The sequence below is a fragment of the Dendrobates tinctorius genome, unplaced genomic scaffold (assembly GCF_039654945.1).
Source record: "Dendrobates tinctorius isolate UK_male_01 unplaced genomic scaffold, ASM3965494v1 ptg000046l, whole genome shotgun sequence".
NCBI lineage: Eukaryota > Metazoa > Chordata > Amphibia > Anura > Dendrobatidae > Dendrobates > Dendrobates tinctorius.
Window position 1 is genome coordinate 22,268,332 of NW_027361714.1, and position 19,816 is coordinate 22,288,147.

A 19,816-nucleotide genomic window follows, 5' to 3' on the forward strand; every position below is an offset into this window, starting at 1 on the left:
CTAAGTCCAGAAAATCAGAGAGGTTGGCAGCTATCGGATTGCAGACCCCTGAACTTATCAACACAACTAGCAGTAGCCTTGGGGGGGTTCCTACGATGCCCTAGACCCCTCGATCACAGCCGGAGGACTAAATAGCCTAAAGACAGAAAGGGAAATCTAAACTGCCCCAGAGCAGACCCCAAAGCAAAAGGCAGCCCCCCACATATAATGACGGTGAAGCAAGAAGAAAGAACACAACACAGACAGAAAGATAGACTGAGCAAAGACGGGGCCCAAGCTAACTAGATAGGAAAGGACAGGAAGGCTGCTGTCTGCAATCCGTGAAAAACCCTATGAAAATAAGAGCCAACAGACTGACAGTGAAAAAGGCCCTGAAGACGCTAGGCTTCAAAAAGACTATGTCAGTACTCAGGAATATTCTGAAGACAGAGCAACCGACAAAAGGAGATTCAGCTCACCCCAGCAGGGAATGGCAGAATCCAGAAAAGCAAAGCAAACAAAAACAAAACACAAATGCTTAAAGGCAAAGCAGAAAACTTAGCTTTAGAGGAGCAGGAATCAGACTGGTCTCCTAGAAGTCCAAAGAGAAATCACCCGCAGGGCAGAAGGGCGTCGGCAGCCTTATATCCAGTCCGTGACTCCACTCAGCCAGTCATCATCATTAGGCTCAGGTGCCTGATAATCAGGCTCATTACCTTCCTTTACCAGAATAGGGAGTTCACCAGACCTCAGTGACGAAGGGGAAAATGAACTCACAACAGTACCTCCCCCTTGAGGAGGGGTCACCGAACCCTCAACCACGCCACCAGGGCGATCAGGGTGAGCCCGATGAAAGGCACGCACCAATCTTTTGGCATGAATATCAGAGGCAGAGACCCAGGAATTATCCTCCTGACCATAACCCTTCCACTTAACCAAATACTGGAGTCTCCGTCTAGCCAGACGGGAATCCAGTATTTTCTCTACCTCATATTCCATGTTACCTTCAACCAATACAGGGTCCGGAGGTGCCACCCCAGGAACAACTGGTTCAACAAACCTCTTCAACAAGGACTTATGGAACACATTATGGATTTTAAATGTGACAGGAAGAGCCAAACAAAAAGAGACCGGATTAATAATCTCCAAAATCTTGTAAGGTCCAATAAATCTAGGCTTAAACTTAGGAGAAGCCACCTTCATAGCAATATTTTTTGATGATAACCACACCATATCACCAATCTTAAACTGGGGACCAATGGTCCTATGTCGATTGGAAAACCGCTGGGCCTTTTCCTTGGAGAGAGATAACTTATCCACCACTTGGTCCCAGATCTGGTGCATTCTCTCCACCACAGTGTCAACACCTGGGCAGGCAGAAGGCTCCACCTGCCCTGAAGAAAATCGAGGATGAAACCCAAAGTTACAAAAAAAAGGTGACATCAAAGTGGCAGAACTAGCTCTATTATTTAAAGCAAATTCGGCCAAGGGCAAAAATGAAACCCAATCATCCTGATCAGCGGAAATAAAACATCTCAAATACGACTCCAAGGTCTGGTTTGTTCTCTCTGTCTGCCCATTGGTCTGAGGGTGAAAAGCAGAGGAGAAGGACAACTGAATTCCCAGCTTGGAACAGAAAGTCCTCCAAAATCTAGTCACAAACTGAACTCCTCAGTCAGATACAATGTTCTCAGGAATCCCGTGCAAGCGAACCACCTGTTGCAAAAACAGGGGCACCAACTCAGAGGAAGACGGCAACTTAGGGAGTGGTACAAGATGAACCATCTTAGAGAACCTATCACAAATCACCCAAATAACAGTCATTCTTTGAGAGACTGGCATATCAGAGATGAAATCCATTGAAATATGGGTCCATGGCCTCCTGGGGACCGGCAAAGGCATCAACAACCCACTAGAGCGAGAACAAGATTTAGACCGGGAGCAAGTCCCACAGGACTGCACAAAATTCCTGACATCATGAGACAAGGTGGGCCACCAAAAAGAGCGACTCACCAGATCTCTAGTACCAAAAATACCTGGATGACCAGCCAATGCAGAGCAATGAACTTCAGACATCACTCTCTTCTTCCACTGGTCAGGAACATACAACTTTCCACTGGGACAACGCTCAGGTTTGTCCTCCTGGAACTCTTGCAGAGCAAGTCTCAAATCGTGCGAGATGGCAGAAAGAACTACCCCTTCGCCTAAGATGGTAGCAGGCTTGGTCACCACAGGAGATTCAGCAAAGAAGCTCCTAGAGAGGGCGTCTGCCTTGACATTCTTAGTTCCAGGAAGAAAAGAGACCACAAAATCAAAACGTGTAAAAAACAAAACCCATCTAGCCTGTCTAGGGTTCAAGCGTTTAGCCGACTCTAGGTAAATCAAATTCTTGTGGTCAGTGAGGACCACAACTTGATGTTTAGCTCCCTCCAACCAATGTCTCCACTCCTCAAATGCCCATTTCATGGCCAACAGTTCTCGATTCCCCACATCATAGTTACGTTCAGATGGAGAGAACTTTCGGGAAAAGAAAGCACAGGGATTCATTTAAGATGTTACAGGATCCTTTTGGGACAAAACAGCTCCTGCACCAATCTCAGAAGCATCCACCTCTACCTGGAACGGGAGTGAGACATCAGGTTGCCGCAAAACCGGGGCGGAGGTAAATCTTCGCTTCAGCTCCTGAAAGGAAGCAACAGCCTCCGGAGACCAATTCAACACATCAGCATCCTTCTTAGTCAGATCAGTCAATGGCTTGGCAATACTAGAAAATTTTGCTATAAATTTCCGATAAAAATTAGCAAAACCCAAAAACTTCTGGAGGGCCTTCAAAGAAGTGGGCTGAACCCAATCATAAATGGCCTGTACCTTGGCCGGGTCCATTTCAATAGTTGACGGAGACAAAATAAATCCCAAAAATGAAATCCTCTGTACTCCAAAAAGGCATTTCGATCCTTTGACATACAGGGAATTCTCCCTCAAGATCCGGAACACAGTCCGAATATGTTCCACATGAGAATCCCAATCCTTGGAGAAGATCAAAGTATCATCCAGATAGATAATCAAAAATTTATCGACAAAGTCTCGGAAAATATCGTTCATGAAGCACTGGAAGACAGAAGGGGCATTAGTGAGCCCAAAAGGCATCACCAGGTACTCAAAATGTCCCTCCGGAGTATTAAACGCGTCTTCCATTCATCACCCTGCTTAATGTGGATAAGATTATACTCCCCCTGAGGTCAAGCTTGGTAAACCAGCAAGCACCTCTAACTCTAGAGAATAGATCCGAAATCAGGGGTAACGGATACTGATATTTAATAGTAATTTTGTTGAGGGCACGATAATCAATACAAGGCCTTAAAGAACCATCCTTTTTGGCCACAAAAAAAAAAACGGCACCTAAGGGTGAAGAGGATGGTCTAATATGACCCTTCTCCAACGCCTCCTTAATATAGGACCACATAGCCTCGTGCTCGGGTACAGATAAATTGAAGAGCCGACCCTTGGGAAATTTACACCCCGGGCTCAGTTCAATTGCACAGTCATAACTCCTATGAGGAGGCAAGGACGCAGACTCATTCTCACTAAATACATCATAAAAGTCCGCCAAATAGTCAGGAACATCATGCGACTGAGGAGAGGTGGAAAAAACTGGAGCCTGACTAAAGGCACACCGACAACCCCAACTCACCACAGACACAGATTTCCAATCCAAAACTGGATTATGAATTTGCAACCAGGGAAACCCCAGAACAACGGCATCATGCAGACCATGCAACACCAAAAATCTGCAATTTTCTTGATGGTCTGGGGCGACCCGCATGACCACCTGGGTCCAAAACTGAGGTTTATTTTTCGCCAAAGGAGTAGCATCAATCCCCCTCAAAGGGATAGGCATCTGCAGAGGTGTCATCGGAAATCCACAACGTTTAGCAAAATCCAAGTCCATTATGTTTAGCGCTGCTCCCGAATCCACAAAAGCCTTGGCGGAAAATGTGGACAGGGAGCAGATCAGAGTAATTGCCAGAAGAAACTTAGGTTGAACACCACCAACAGAAAACGTGTGTGCAAAGCGTTTCTCTCGTTTAGGACAAACAGAAATAATATGCGAGGCATCTCCACAGAAAAAACACAGCTTATTACGCCTTCTGAACTCCTGACGTTGCGCCTTAGACAAAACTCTATCACATTGCATAGGTTCAGACGTCTGTTCAACCGGTGGCAACACCTCTCGTGCAATCCTGCGTTCACGTAAACACCGATCAACCTGAATGGCTAATGACATAGAATCGTCCAGACCAGAGGGAACAGGAAATCCCACCATAGTATCTTTTACGGCTTCTGACAAACCCTTCCGAAAGAGAGCAGCCAAGGCATTATCATTCCAGGTAGTAAGGACCACCCACTTTCGGAACTTTTGACAGTACAACTCTGCAGAATCTCGACCCTGGTTCAATGCCAACAGGGTCTTTTCAGCCTGATCAATAGCATTAGGTTCGTCTTACAACAACCCCAAGGCTTGAAAGAATGCGTTCACATTAGTCAGAATAGGATCATCTGGTTTGAAAGAAAACGCCCAATCCTGGGGATCGCCACGCAGCAAAGAGATGACAATTTTAACCTGCTGCGCGGAGCTCCCTGACGAGTTAGGCTTCAAGGCAAAAAATAATTTACAATTATTTTTGAAACTCAAAAATTTAGATCGATCCCCAAAAAATACATCAGGTGTAGGGATCTTTGGTTCAACAGCATGCGAACGAGCAAGGTAGGCGGAAATTCCCCGCACTTCCACAGCGAGCTGCTCCACACGATCAGACAATTGCTTTATCTCCATTGAGAGAAAAAAAAAATTCCCCCTATGGCCTCAGAGAATATAGAGGAAAGAATATACACACTCTCTTTTTTTTTTTTTAAACACAATTCTTTCCTGCTATTGAGTACCCTAGGATCTGCGGTATGGCGGGTGACTCTGTTATGATTGAGTCACCGTAGGAGGCAAAAACAGAAATGCTAGCTAAGTCCAGAAAACCAGGGAGGTTGGCAGCTATCGGATTGCAGACCCCTGAACATATCAACACAACTAGCAGTAGCCGTGGGGGGTTCCTACGATGCCCTAGACCCCTCGATCACAGCCGGAGGACTAAATAGCCTAAAGACAGAAAGGGAAATCTAAACTGCCCCAGAGCAGACCCCAAAGCAAAAGGCAGCCCCCCACATATAATGACGGTGAAGCAAGAAGAAAGAACACAACACAGACAGAAAGATAGACTGAGCAAAGACGGGGCCCAAGCTAACTAGATAGGAAAGGACAGGAAGGCTGCTGTCTGCAATCCGTGAAAAACCCTATGAAAATAAGAGCCAACAGACTGACAGTGAAAAAGGCCCTGAAGACGCTAGGCTTCAAAAAGACTATGTCAGTACTCAGGAATATTCTGAAGACAGAGCAACCGACAAAAGGAGATTCAGCTCACCCCAACAGGGAATGGCAGAATCCAGAAAAGCAAAGCAAACAAAAACAAAACACAAATGCTAAAAGGCAAAGCAGAAAACTTAGCTTTAGAGGAGCAGGAATCAGACTGGTCTCCTAGAAGTCCACAGAGAAATCACCCGCAGGGCAGAAGGGCGTCGGCAGCCTTATATCCAGTCCGTGACTCCACTCAGCCAGTCATCATCATTAGGCTCAGGTGCCTGATAATCAGGCTCATTACCTTCCTTTACCAGAATAGGGAGTTCACCAGACCTCAGTGACGAAGGGGAAAATGAACTCACAACAATTCTGGCTTCAATTGCTACTTGTGGAACAGTCAAGAACCTTCCAAGATGTAATGCAAAGAGGAAAATTGATGAGAGAAGTCTCCGAAAGTTCATTTGAAATGTAATATTGAAAAACCTACAACATCCAAAGAGCTTCAGGTTGAGCTGAATAAATCTTGAGTGATGGTTCAACCTGTTCCATGTGCCACACACTGAGCAAAAAGGGGCTAACTTGGCCAATGGCTTTACAACCGCAATTCCCCAAAAATTTAAAGAAAACAAGACTGCAATAATTTGGAAATCTCTTATAGCCATATTTTATTCACAAAAGAACATGGAATACATGTCAGAAGTTGAAGGTTAGATATTTTCCATTTCATTTGAAAAAGTTAACTAAATTGCTTCACATGTAAAGCACCATAACATAAATGGCGCTATAACAATAAATAACCCTAATTTAGAAATTTATGGCAGCAACACATCACACAGCCATGTCTACCCATGTTTATAATTCCCTCTTATTTTTATAATAGTCTGTAAACATTTGGGAAAGAGGAGATCAATTGCTGGACCTTTTTTTGTAGAGCATTGTTGTCCCATACTTGTTTGGGGGAAAAATAGATTTTAAAAAAATCCAATATCTTTTAAAAGGCTATGGACACCATTTATTTATTTTTTTGCTTTGTATTTTGTGGAGGAAAAAAATATTTCTGTAATTTGTTTTCATTAGATTTTGTAACCATTTTTAGTACTGCATACTGCATGTAAAGCAATATATGGCAAGTTATTTAATGCCATTCAGTGTCGATCCCAACAGCTGGAATTCCTGTTGGCTCAGTCTCCCATCCCTATAAGAATCTATGCTCAATCCTGATCATATCAAGGTAAATTACAATGGAGCTTAGATTCATTCAGGAAAAGGCAGGAGGAAATGAAGAATGAGCCTTCAAGAACCCCAGCAGTCGAGGTTGATATTGGACAGCATCAAGCTGCTTGCAATGGATTGTAATACGTGCAACCAGCAGAACAAAACAATTAAATATTTTTAATAAACAACTGCAGATTTTTTGTTCTTAAATAAATGCAGCACAATAAAAATGCAGTAGTCTTAATATAATTGTTAAGCATGAAGTACGAGTTGGGCTTAAGTGTTATTAGTCAGAAAGGTAGCATATTTGTACTTACCTTTTACATGAGGTTCATTGGCACTGTTGTACATATTCATAGCATAGAGAACAGTTTGACATCTTATGTACGACTTCATATTGGGATCTTGGGCTTTCAGAAAGAACAGGTGGGGGCAGTCACATTTCCTATGTAATACCTGGATTATGAGGATATGTGTGCTTTTATGAAATGAGATAGTAGGTGGAATATAAGCCCTTTAAGTACGCCTTAAGAATATTATCTGTGTAAAATTGCTTGAAATTATTGTACACATAGCAATATCTCAACATGAACAGTCGTAGTTATGAGTTTATATTTTGCATTTTCCTATGTCTTTACACACTAGGAGCCTCTATTTCTAATTACATTAGCCATTGAGAGCAATATTGTGGGTGTAATATAAATAAACTGAAGTTCAGCACAATTCAATGCTCATTACTTTAGACTTGCAAATGCTATAGTGAAAAAATAAAGAAAATATCTGCATCCTGTCAAATCATCGATGTGTACAGCAACTGAAAGAGAAGCTGTTCACAGCTTGGCTTTATTTTCCGGGAAAATCATGTTATAGAATTATTTGCTGGCCAAAACTAGCGGTCCAGACTAAAAAGGCACCCTCATTTGCATATAGCACCAGTTTGAAATAGACATACTGTGAATTAGAAAGAGCATACAGTCTTTTTTTAAAGGGAACTTGTGTGTTAAGGGTTTATCCTCATGTTTTGAAATTGGTATAATTAAGCTGCATGAAAAAAAGCAAGTTTGCATCCTCCTGCTTTGAGAGCAGTCTCCTGCTATGAGAGTTTTACAATGTTTACAATTCATTGCCAATGAGATCGATTGACCACTAGAGCCTGCCAGGCCTGCAGAGTTGCTGCATTCCATGTGGAGTATTTACAAGATCCATGAGATCTCTGCAACTTCTCTCCAGCTTATTAATTTCTATTGAGCTGTTAGCCAGTGCTTCTCACCGGCTCCTCTTGGTTCACTTTCCATTCCCTGTTTGCTCTTGAGCCATAGCTCTTGTTATCAGTCCTGCCAAATCCCAATCCTGTGGTCCCCACCTCTTGGTGGTTTAGCCAAATCAGTTCTCCTAATCACTGCTCGCTTTCCCCATGAGCTGCACTTCTGTAAAAGAAATGTTATCTCTGTATGCGATTACAGAAATAACAGTGTACACTTTAGAACAAGCACTGACAAACCTGAATAGGTCACAGTACACAACAAAGTCTGGAAAATCCGGATGCTGTTCAACCAAAACGGTTACTCATAGAGGAGCGCCCACCAACAAGGATATGATGATGCTGGTGAGCTGTGTACACATGTTGTGACTAACCCTTTAACAAACTCCTTTTAAACTTATATACATGACTTATCTCAATCTGTTGACTGTTGTCAAAAGGATTCATGTATTTTTAGTGGCAAAAATAGCCGAAAAAATATTGGGTGGCAAATGGACCACTTAGACATCCGTCATGTCTCTTAAGAGCCCAAGATATGTTACTTTTGTGGTGAATTTTGATGTTAATTTGATGTCGGATTTCACATCCATTAATTGGCAACATGTGTAATCCTTTCCAACAATCTGAAGCAGATAGGGCATATTAAAAAATGCTAGAATAGGGAAAGCAGTCATTGGGTTTGTAGTGAAAAACTCATCCACTTTCAATAAAGTTACTGATTCCACTTCTACAGCTTTTGCATGCTTTAGTATTTGTCATTATCACCCCTGTATATCAGTTTTGTGTTATGAGGAAGTGACACTAGACAGCTAAGGCCTATGGTTTTCTTTTGTCATAATTTCTTTGGCATTTTACTCAAAATGATATTTTTGTGCAACCATGTGAACATGCCATCACTTCTGACAAGTTACTGATTATATCAGAATGCTTGCTTCTTTACAGATCTCTTGGATACTCAGCCACTACAGGAAACAGATGAGGAACTGGCGGCTGATATTGACTATACAGAAATAATATCTGAGGAAGAGAAAGAAGAGCTAAAGAATGAACTGGCTAAGGTACACGTCACTTTATACTGTCATTTTTATTATGTTGGAATAGGAAAAAAAATAACTTGGACCACAAATATGTAACTAAATACAGTTTTTCCCAATAATTATTAATATTTATTTACTGACAAAATCTATTCATTTAGCTTTTAATAACTAGTATATACCTGAACAATTACTGCACTAAGTCCTTACAGTCAATTAGAGTCTCTGTGTATTCTCAAATCAAACGTTATTGCACAACTGTGAGAATTAAACAATACATAAGCAAAATATAAACAATTACACTGCGCAACAAATTTCAGGGAAATTTTATTGTATAGATTTTGATATGCTGAACATGAATATGTGCTCCAAAAGTCTGTATCATGTAAAGTTTTTAACCCCTTCATGACCGGAGCTTTTTTCAATTTTTCGTTTTTCGCTCCCCTTCTTTCCAGAGCCATAACTTTTTTATTTTTCCATTCAATATGACCATGTGAGGGCTTATTTTTTGTGGGAAGAGTTGTACTTTTGAATGACACCATTGGTTTTACCATGTCGTGCACTGAAAAACAGGAAAAAAATTCCAAGTACGGTGAAATTGCAAAAAAGTGCAATCCCACACTTGTTTTTTGTTTTGTTTTTGCTTTTTTGCTAGGTTCACTAAATGCTAAAACTGACCTGCCTATATGATTCTCCAGGTCATTACGAGTTTATAGACACCAAACATGTCTAGGTTCTCTTTTATCTAAGCTGTGAAAAAAATTCCAAACTTTGCTAAAAAAAAAGAAAAATTTTGCAAATTTCCAAGACCCTACGTCTCCATTTTTCGTGATCTGAGGTCAAGCGAGAGCTTATTTTTTGCTTGTCGAGTTGACGTTTTTAATGATACCACTTTTGTGCAGATACGTTCTTTTGATTGCCCATATTTGCATTTTAAATGTAATGTCGCGGCAACAAAAAAAACATAATTCTGGCGTGTTGATTTTTTCTATCGCTACGCCGTTTAGCAATCAGATTAATTATTTTTTTTATTGAAAGATCGGACAATTCTGAACGCGGTGATACCAGATATGTTTAGGTTTGATTTTTTTTATTGTTTTATTTTAATTAGGGTGAAAGGGGGTGATTTGAACTTTTATATTTTTTTATTTTTTTTATATTTTTAAACATTTTTTTTTTTTTTTTTTTTTAACTTTTGGCATGCTTCAATACCCTCCATAGGAAGCTAGAAGCTGCCATAGCGTGATCACCTCTGCTTCATAGAGGTGATGCTCAGATCAGGCATTTAACTATTTAATAGGTGCGGGCGGATCGCGATTCCACTTGCGCCTATTGCGGGCACATGTCAGCTGTTGAAAACTATTCCGTCAGCTGGCAGGTGGGATTGAGAAACAACAGTTTATAGTCTACATTTTGACATCCGAGACACTACATCCATGTGTATCAAGGTCAGTAGCAAAAGCAATTGTTCAAAAGTGTTTTGCAGACGACTTTCATTTATAATCCATGTCAGATGCCTCTCGAATAAGATTCCAGCAATAGTCAGCCAGCATTGATGTACTCCACTTTCCCTGGTACCTTATCTCCATCTTGGTGAAATCTTTCACCGTGTTCATCGCTAAACAGCACCATGATTGGCTGGAAAAAAGTCCAAGTGAGAATGTAGAAAATGCATTTTTAGTGACATATTGCATTTCATTAAATGATATGCTGTGAGCATGTTGTCCACGAGTTGTTCAAAGTTCGATGCCCTGCTGTTGCCAAGGAAGTTGAAGGTCACATCTTTAAAGGCTCTCCATGCCACTTGTTCAGCACCTTGCAAAAGACTATCAAAGCTACTGTCATTCATTATATCTCTGATTTGTGGGCCAATAAAAATACCTTCTTTAATCTTTGCATCACTTATTCTTGGAAATTTCTTTCGCAAGTAAAAAAAGGCTTCCGATTGTTTGTTCATTGCTTTGACAAAATTCTTCATAAGCCCAAGTTTAATATGCCAAAGGAGGGAGAAATATCTTTGCTAGATCAACAAGAGGATTATGTTAAACATTTTTCTGTCCAGCAACCAGGTTTTCGCGGAATAGCCAGTCCTTTCTGAAATAATGCATTTCTCGTGCACAACTGTCCCACTCACAAATAAAACAACAATACTTGGTATATCCAAGCTGCAGTCCAAGAAGTGCAACAACATTTAGATCACCACATATGTTCCAGTTATAATTTCTATAATTAATGAGGGTCAACAGTAACTCCATATTCTCATACGTTTCTTTCATGTGTGCAGCATGTCCAGTAGGTATAGAAGGATAGATATTTCCGTTGTGTATTAAAGCCACCTTCAGCCTTACGAGTCAAAGAATAGTCGCCATTCCTTCGGGTCATGTTCGCATCCAAGAGCATCAAACAACCCCAAGACGTCGTTGCAAAAGACTAAACTGTTGACATGGTTGAAAAATTGATTAAGGTCTTCTTGACAACTGCGAAAAACAGAAACTCTTGTTCCTGGTAATAAGACATTCCGTTCTTGTAGCCTTGATCCCAATAATTCTGCCTGCCTCTTTGACAATTTCAAATCTCTGACCAAGTCACTCAGATCAGCTTGACTGAACAGATGTGGATTAGATGTAGAAGGCTCAAAGTTTGGGTCTGCACCAGTTTCTTTTTCCACTGACATTGTTCGTTCATCTTCGTCGTCCTCCATTGTCCATACTTTGGGCGGCTTTGGAACATGAAGACTTTGATCATGTGGCACAGGTCTTGTGGCTGAAGGAAGATTAGGATATTCTATTGACTTCTTGTTCTTTGCTGAATATCCTGTTACATTTGTAAGGCAGAAGTAGCAATCTGTTACGTGATCTCTCTGCTTTCTCCATATCATTGGGACAGCGAACGGCATTGAAGGTCGTGATCCATTCAGCCATGCTCCAGGTATGTCAGTATTGTCTTTTGATTCCTCCCCTGCCCAGGAGATGTGGTATGCTCTGTACACGGTCAGCAGAATGATTCACTGCACCAGCACGGAATTCGCATAGCAAGTGCTTGCATATCTATTTCCTGATGTCACCGCACCTTGAGAAAGCTAACGCAAAACGCGCGTCGGTGGCGGCGTGGCACGTGGGTCTCCCTGCACGAACTATGGGTAAGCACTATGGGGGTAGGGAATACATAGCTTCTTTGATTTATGCACAGTAATATGAAGCTTTGTTGTAAACACTAGTCCTATCCCATTCGTTGCCCAGTGTAGCATTAGCACTTTGCACTTTACTAGTTTTGTGTCCGCTCATGGGGGAACATTGTTTGCCACTACTTACCTGATCCAGCTGCTTTAAGTGTTTTTTACACCTCTATTTTTACTTGCCTTTGTACTATTAGTGTATTTGATACATATGTGTTTAATAAACTTATACCTTTTATGCACTTTTTTGGACTTTGTACTCCAATTTCTCCATGTTTCACTCCAGGACCTTCATATGCTTCTTACGAAGCCACTCTTCGTTGTCCTGGTGGTGTGCTTGGAATGATTATCATGGTGAAAGACCCATCAACGTTTCATCTTCAATGCCCTTGCTGATGGAAGGAGGTGTGCACTCATGATACATGGCCCCATTCATTGTTTCATGTACACAGATCAGTCGTCCTGACCCCTTTACAGAGAAACAGCCCCAAAGCATGATGTTGCCACCCCATGCTTCACAGTAGGTATGGTGTTCTTTGGATGCAACTCAGCATTCTGTCTCCTCCAAACACGACGAGTTTTGTTTCATCAGACCATATGACATTCTCCCAATACTCTTCTGGATAATTCAAATGTTCTCTAGCATACTTCAGATGGGCCTGGACATGTACTGGCTTAAGCAGGGGGACACGTCTGGCACTGCAGGATCTGAGTCCCTGGCGACACAGTGTGTTACTGATGGTAACTTTTGTTACGGTGGTCCCAGCTCTATGCTGGTCATTCACGAGGTCCCCCCGTGTTGTTTTGGGATTTTTGCTCATCATTCTTGTGATCATTTTGAAACCACGGGGTGAGATATTGCATGGAGCTCCAGATCGAGGGAGATTATCAGTGATCTTGTATGTCTTCCATTTCTTATTATTGCTCCCACAGTTGATTTCATCACACCAAGCTGCTTGCCTATTGCAGATTCAGTCTTCCCAGCCCGGTGCAGGGCTACAATTTTGTTTCTGGTGTCCTTCCACAGCTCTTTGGTCTTCACCATAGTGGAGTTTGGAGTGTGACTGTTTGAGATTGTGGACAGTTGTCTTTTATACTGATAAGTTCAAACAGATGCAATTACTACAGGTAATGAGTGAAGGACAGAGGAGCCTCTTAAAGAAGAATTTACAGGTCTTTGAGAGCCAGAAATCTTGTATGTTTTTAGGTGACCAAATACTTATTGTCCACCATAATTTGCAAAATAAATCTTGCCAAATCAGACAATGTGATTTTCTGGATTTGTTTTCTTATTTTGACTCTCGAAGTTGTGGTCTACCTATGATGTCAATTAGAGGTTTCTCTCATATTATTAAGTGGGAGAACTTGCACAATTGGTGGCTCACTAAATACTTTTTTCCCCACTGTATCTAACATATAACAAGTAAAATAGCATATTAGCAAATTATAGGTTATAATAGCTATATTGATAATGTTCTTTGTCACTTGCTAAATAGTCATAAACTGTAATCATATTTCCAATAGATCTTCAATACCTGTTTTTTACTGTATTTTAACTATTTGATGTGTAAAAAGTCTTATGTAGCAGCTGTGAGGCAGTGACCTGTGTTATATGCGAGGATCTCTATGTGTCCCCAAGGATGCGCACAGAAGAGTATTGAGGCCGTGGGAGTGCATTGCAGTCACAGGCATAACTGTGCTTGCAATGCAAAATAAAAGTAAGTGTTGGTCTTGGGCAAGCTATTTGCCCAAGGCAGATTTAAGTAAAAACCTGCCATGGGCTTTTATGTTTGAAGTGGACTACAGGATGGTAGTGGGGCTTCCTTCCCACCAGGTCTTCCAAGTGGCCTACAGCCACAGGTTCCATGTAAAAACCCTGCAGCAGAGGGTTGGTTGTGTCAGTTTTGGTTTGCAAGCGTGCAGAGCAGGAGGCTCAGCATAGCTCAGACTGTGTGAAGCAACACAGAGCTAAGAGGAGTCAAAAGGCCTGGCACCCCTCAGCATTCACGACGGTGCTGTCGTCCACGGCAGCCAGTCTCAGTTACGGACTCTCTTGTTTCCCGGTTGAGATCTGGAAGATTATATTTGCTTTCTGTTTGTGAGTACGCTGATCGTTAAAAGAGACTTTGTTTTGAACTTTCCTGAGTCACTGCCTGTCTGTCACACTGCACCAACCCCACTGCACTACATTTGGTTGGAGAAAGCGGGCAGTGTGAACTGAGGCATACCACAAAGCATTCTGAGTGTCAGTGCTTAGGCCTGCAACACTCCAGTCAAGCCTGCTGGCAAGATGGAGGAGATTTTGAAGCAGCTGGTCCTCACTCAGCAATCGCAGCAGGAGCAGCAGCAACGACAACAGGTGCAGCAGCAGCTGTGGTTTCAGAGACAGCAGCAGGAGCAACTGCAGTTACAGAAGCTGGAGCAGCCTAATCATCAACAGCAGCTGTTGTATCAGCAGCAGCAAAAGACTAATGAGATGATTCTGCATCAAGGTGCGGCTATACGAGAGGCACCCACACCAGCGTCAATGTTCCGTTCGGGGCCCAGTACAAAGTTTGGTCAGCCTTGAGGAAGATGAGTTCTGAGGACGATATGGTGGCATTCCTTACCATGTTCGAGCACAAAGCCGAGCGGGAGAGCTTGCCGTTGACCCAGTGGGCTGAATTGGTGGCCACCTTGCTGACGGGAGAAGCCCAGAAGGCCTACTTGGACCTCAGTCGGAAGGATACCCTGGACTATGAGAAACTAAGAGGTGAGATCCTTGCCTGACTGGGGGTTAACACTTATGTATGTGCATCGGATGTTCCAATGGTCCTTTGTGGAGTCTTGACCTGCCAGGTGTCAGGCAGATGACTTGTTGCAGATGGTCAAAAAATGGCTTCAGTCTGAGACCTTAACCCCATTCTAGATGGTAGAGAGGGTGGTGGTCGACCGGCTAGTGAGAGCTCTGCCAGCAGCCATACAATGTTGGGTGGGGCAAGGGGATCCAGGCACTTTGGACCAGGTGGTTGGACTGGTTGAGCGGTATACGGCCACTCAGGACTTTATACGGGACACTTTGACTTTCACTTCGGGCACCACCAGCCCAGGAGCTGGGAAAAAAACCCATGACCCACTACTGGGGCAATCAGGACCAATCCCGTACTGAGGGGGTATCCCGAAGGGAAAGTGACAACAGACCCATTTCCCCTAAATCAGCCCCAAGGTCTAGTCGTGCCTCAGCTATCAAGTGTTGATGGTGCCAAGGGCCTGGACATACAACTGTCATCTGTCCCCTGACAGCTGAACCCATGGTCTGCGGGTATATTAGCCGTACATCTATGTACACCCAGCCAGTTTGCGCCGCAACTACAGTCACTGCTGGCAGCGAACCCCAACTGTGCCAGGTACTCGTCAACAGGTACCAAACGGAGGCTCTCTTGGACTTGAGGAACTCAATAACTCTGGTCCATGGGTCTCTTGTTGCCAGGGACAACCCCAATAAAAGGAAAGTGGGGGTGGTGTGTAATCCAAGGGGAACTCCGAGAGTACCTGATGGCGGAGGTTATTTTTTCTACACCATGTGGAGAAATCAAACATGTGGTAGGAGTGGTGAAGACCCTTCCCTATGGAACTGTGTTGGGAAGAGACTTGCCCTTATACTGATCCCTGTGTGAAACCAGGGTTAACCCTCCCAAGGTAAATGTTATTCTAGGCATGGAACCTGAAGATCCTGAGTCAGGGATACCTGCTATAGTGGTCGCCAACCTAGGGACATAGTGTAACCCCGATAGGTTTCCCCTAGAGGTATTGGCAGGAGCGGTCAAGGAGACCACACCGATCACCGAGCTGGAAGTGTCCCCTGGTAAGTTTAGGACAGTGCAGCTCTAGGATCCCACCTTGGCAGGGCATGAGAAAGGGTGGTGGAAATAAATGGGGTGGCTCAGCATCCGGGGGTAGAAATGTTTTTTCCTGCATGGCTGTCAACCAAGACTTATTGTATAAGGTTGATAAAATCCGAGATGAAGTGGTAGAACAGTTGGTGGTGCCCTAGTGATACCGTCTGGCCATGCTAGAGATGGCACACACACACACACACACATGCTGGGAGGACACTAAGGGGTAAAGAAAAACCAATAACACATACTCCAGCGGTTTTTTTGGCCCGGAGTGTATGTGGAGTCGTTTCCCGATTGCCAACTAACGACATCTATTGTGAAGTTCCAGAGTCCATTGGTGACTCTACCCATCATAGAGGTACCCTTCGAGCGGATAGCAATGGATTTGGTGGGCCCAATAGTGAAATCCGCCCGGGGCCACCAATATATTCTGGTTGTAGTGGGTTACGCCATGCGGTACCTGGAGGCAATACCACTTCGCCACACTAATCGCTTGCGAGCTGTTTGACATGTTTTGTCGCCTTGGGCTGCCAAAGGAGACACCTTTTTTGTCCAAAATGACCAGGGAGCTATGTAAGCTGCTCAACATTAAACAGCTATGTACGTCAGTGTACCACCCACAAACCTGTCGGGTTGGTGGAGGGATTTAACAAGACCCTTAAAATACATGTTCAAAAAGGTGGTCTCCAAGGACGGGAAACACTGGGACATGTTATTTCCCTATCTAATGTTCGCTATCCGTGAGGTACCACAGGTTTCTCACCATTTGAGCTATTGTATGGCAGGCATCCGAGGGGACTGCTTGATGTAGCTAAGGAGTCGTGGGAACAGGAGCCAACTCCGCATCGGAGTGTGATCGAGCATGTGGCAAGCATGCAGGACCGGATTGCGGCTGTCAGGCCTATAGGAAAAAAGAGCATCTAATGGATGCCCAGGCCGATCAGAGCTGCATGTATAATAAAAAAGCCATGGTCAGGTCCTTTAAAAAGGGAACCGGGTGTTGGTACTAGGGCCCACCTTGGAGAGTAAACTCATGGCCAGGTGGCAAGGGCCTTATGAAATACAGGGGAAGGTGACAGAAATACATTAGAGTGTACCAGCCCGGAAAGAGGAAATATGAACAACTCTACCATGTATACCTGCTAAAAGCCTGGAAGGACCAGGAATATTTGGTCACGGAGGCAACTCCGGTTGTACCAATGGGGAACCCTCAGGAACCGGCCAGGGACACAGCCGTGGGTGAGATTAAAATAAATGATGCCCTCACAAAACAGCAGTGACGGGACTATAAGACGCACCGGACCATAAAATGCATGTTTTCATAAGGAAAATATGGAAAAAAATAATGTGTCAAATGGGCGTCCGTCTTACAGTACGAATTCAGCTTACCAGGGGTGTGATCGGCACAGGTGGCGGAGTGGTCACAGGGGTTGTTCGGTGGTCCAGGCTGGTGCGGTGGCCTCCAGTACATCCCATCCCATGCTGGTACGGCAGTGGTGCTCTCGGTTTCCCGGTAGTACTGCTGGTATTTTGCGACAGGAGCGGTGGTGGTGCTCTGTGGTGCGACGGGGCTCCACCGGTGTTTTGTGAAAGTCTGGAGGCCCCTGCAGATCTCTATCTGCTGCGATGCTGTGGCCTCTGGGAAAATAGCCGCTGGGGGCGGCGCATGCTCAGATTCAGATCTCGGCAATGGATCTGCGGGGGCCTCCAGGCTTTCAGAAAATGCAGGCGGAGACCCCCCGCACCACAGAGCACGCACGACCTCCGCACCACAGAGCACGACTGCCATACCAGCCTGAGAAGGGAGGCTGCATCGCCCTGCAGCATCAGACTGGGACCGCCACCACAGTATTTTGTAAGTATATTCCAACTATAAGAATCACCCCCATTTTCCCCCAAAGTTTTCTGGGGAAAAAAAGTGCATCTTATTGTCTGAAAAATACGGTACATATTCTTAGATCTGCTGGGGCAGACTTCGGTGATACAGCATGACATTGTCACCAAGCCTTTGGTAAGGTTACGGTTGAAACCGTACCGAGCGCCAGATGTCCAGAGGCAAGCCATCGCGACTGAAGTGCAGCAAATACTCCAGTTAGGAGTCATTGAGGAATCCCGGAGTGAGTGGGCTAGCCCTATTGTGCTGATTCCAAAGCCAGACGGGTAATTACGCTTTTGTAATGACTTCAGGAAATTGAATGAGGTATCGAAGTTTAACCTCTATCCAATGCCCTGGGTGGACGAGCTAATTGAGAGACTGGGGGAGGCCCAGTACTTCACCACGCTCGATCTCACCTGTTATTGGTAGGTCCCATTAAATGAATCGGTGATGGAAAATACCTCTTTTATAATGCCAGAGGATCTCTATCAATATGTCCTCTTGCCTTTCGGATTACATGGGGCTCCGGCCACATTCCAAAGGCTGATTGGGGCTGAAAGTCATGAAGACCCGGCGTAAGCGCCGACCCCCTGTGTGGGCCGCATTCATCGGTATCGGCATCAGATGCCAATACAGTTGAAAGCAATGGAAGAGAGCGTCAGATGACACTCCCTCTCCCATCATCCCCCTCTGCTTTTGACACACAGCGGGTGCACAATGACGTCACTTCATCGCATACCTGCTATGTGCGAAGCCGGCTGTAGCACAGCTCCTGACATTGGAGCAGAGCCGCCACCGGAATCAGCGTGGGAGCGAGGAGGAGAGGTGAGTATAGTGGTATATATATATATATATATATATATATATACTGAGTCCTGGTTGCATGATACCCTGTATGGGGGGGCAGCATGATACCCCGTATGAGGGAAGGCAGCATGATACCCCGTATGAGGGGAGGCAGCATGATAATCCATATGAGGGGGGACAGCATTATGCCCCGTATGAGGGGGAAGGCAACATGATACCCGTATGAGGGGGCAGCATGATACCCCATATGAGGGGGGCAGCATGATACCCTATGAGGGGGGCTGCATTATACTCTGAAGGGGCTAAAATATATTCTGTGGGGGACTGTATTATATTATATGAAGGGGGCTGCATTATACTCTATGAGGGGGCTACAGTATATTCTATGGGGGGGCTGCATTATCCTCTATAAGGGGGCTACAATATTTTCTATGGGGGGCTGCATTATACCTTATGAGGGGGTTGCATTATCCTCTATGGGGGCTACATTATAACCTATGGGGGGGCTACATCATACTCTATGATGTTGATTGCATTATATTCTATGGGGCGCTACATTATATTCTATGAGGGGGCTGCATTATACTATATGAGGTCTGCATTATATTCTGTGAGGGGCTACATTATACTACTGTATATGAGGGGGCTGCATTGTACCCTATGAGGGGGCTTTTTTATATTCTATGAGTTGACTACTTTATATTCTATGAGGGGGGGCTACCCCAACCCTTGCTACATAATTAAGACATGTACTACCTTATATTATACCCAGATATTAGCGTGTTTTACCACACAATTAGTGGTCTTGTATTTATTTCTATGTAGCTACTTAGTGGGCCCCAAGAAAGATTTTCTCTGGTGGGCCCAAGGTGCTCCAGGCTGACGCTGGCCTGGCACCCCTCAGCATACACAGCGGTGCAGTCACCCACGGCAACCGATCTCTGTTACGGACTGTCTTGTTTCCCAGCTGCGATCCAGAGCATCCTATTTGCTTTATGTTTGTAAGTATGCAGACCATTAAAAGAGACTTTGTTTTGAAATTTCTTGGGTCACTGCCTGTCTTTAACACTGCAAAAAAAAACTGCACTACACAGCCTAGAAATGATCAACAAATAAGTTAGTTACTTTTAATATGCAGAATTCTTGATATGATTCTTTAGTTAGTATTTGCTGTTTTTTTTTTT

The 19,816-nt window shown here is 43.9% G+C and overlaps 1 protein-coding gene across 3 annotated transcripts in view; it reads left to right on the forward strand.

Moving 5' to 3' along the window:
• Positions 1–19,816, forward strand: part of TPD52L1 (TPD52 like 1) — a 295,522-nt gene that overhangs the window by 53,428 nt on the left and 222,278 nt on the right. For all 3 annotated transcript variants that reach the window (XM_073575755.1, XM_073575754.1, XM_073575756.1), the window contains exon 2: positions 8,805–8,920. In XM_073575755.1, coding sequence (XP_073431856.1) covers positions 8,805–8,920 — 116 coding nt within the window. The remainder of the gene's footprint in view (positions 1–8,804; positions 8,921–19,816) is intronic.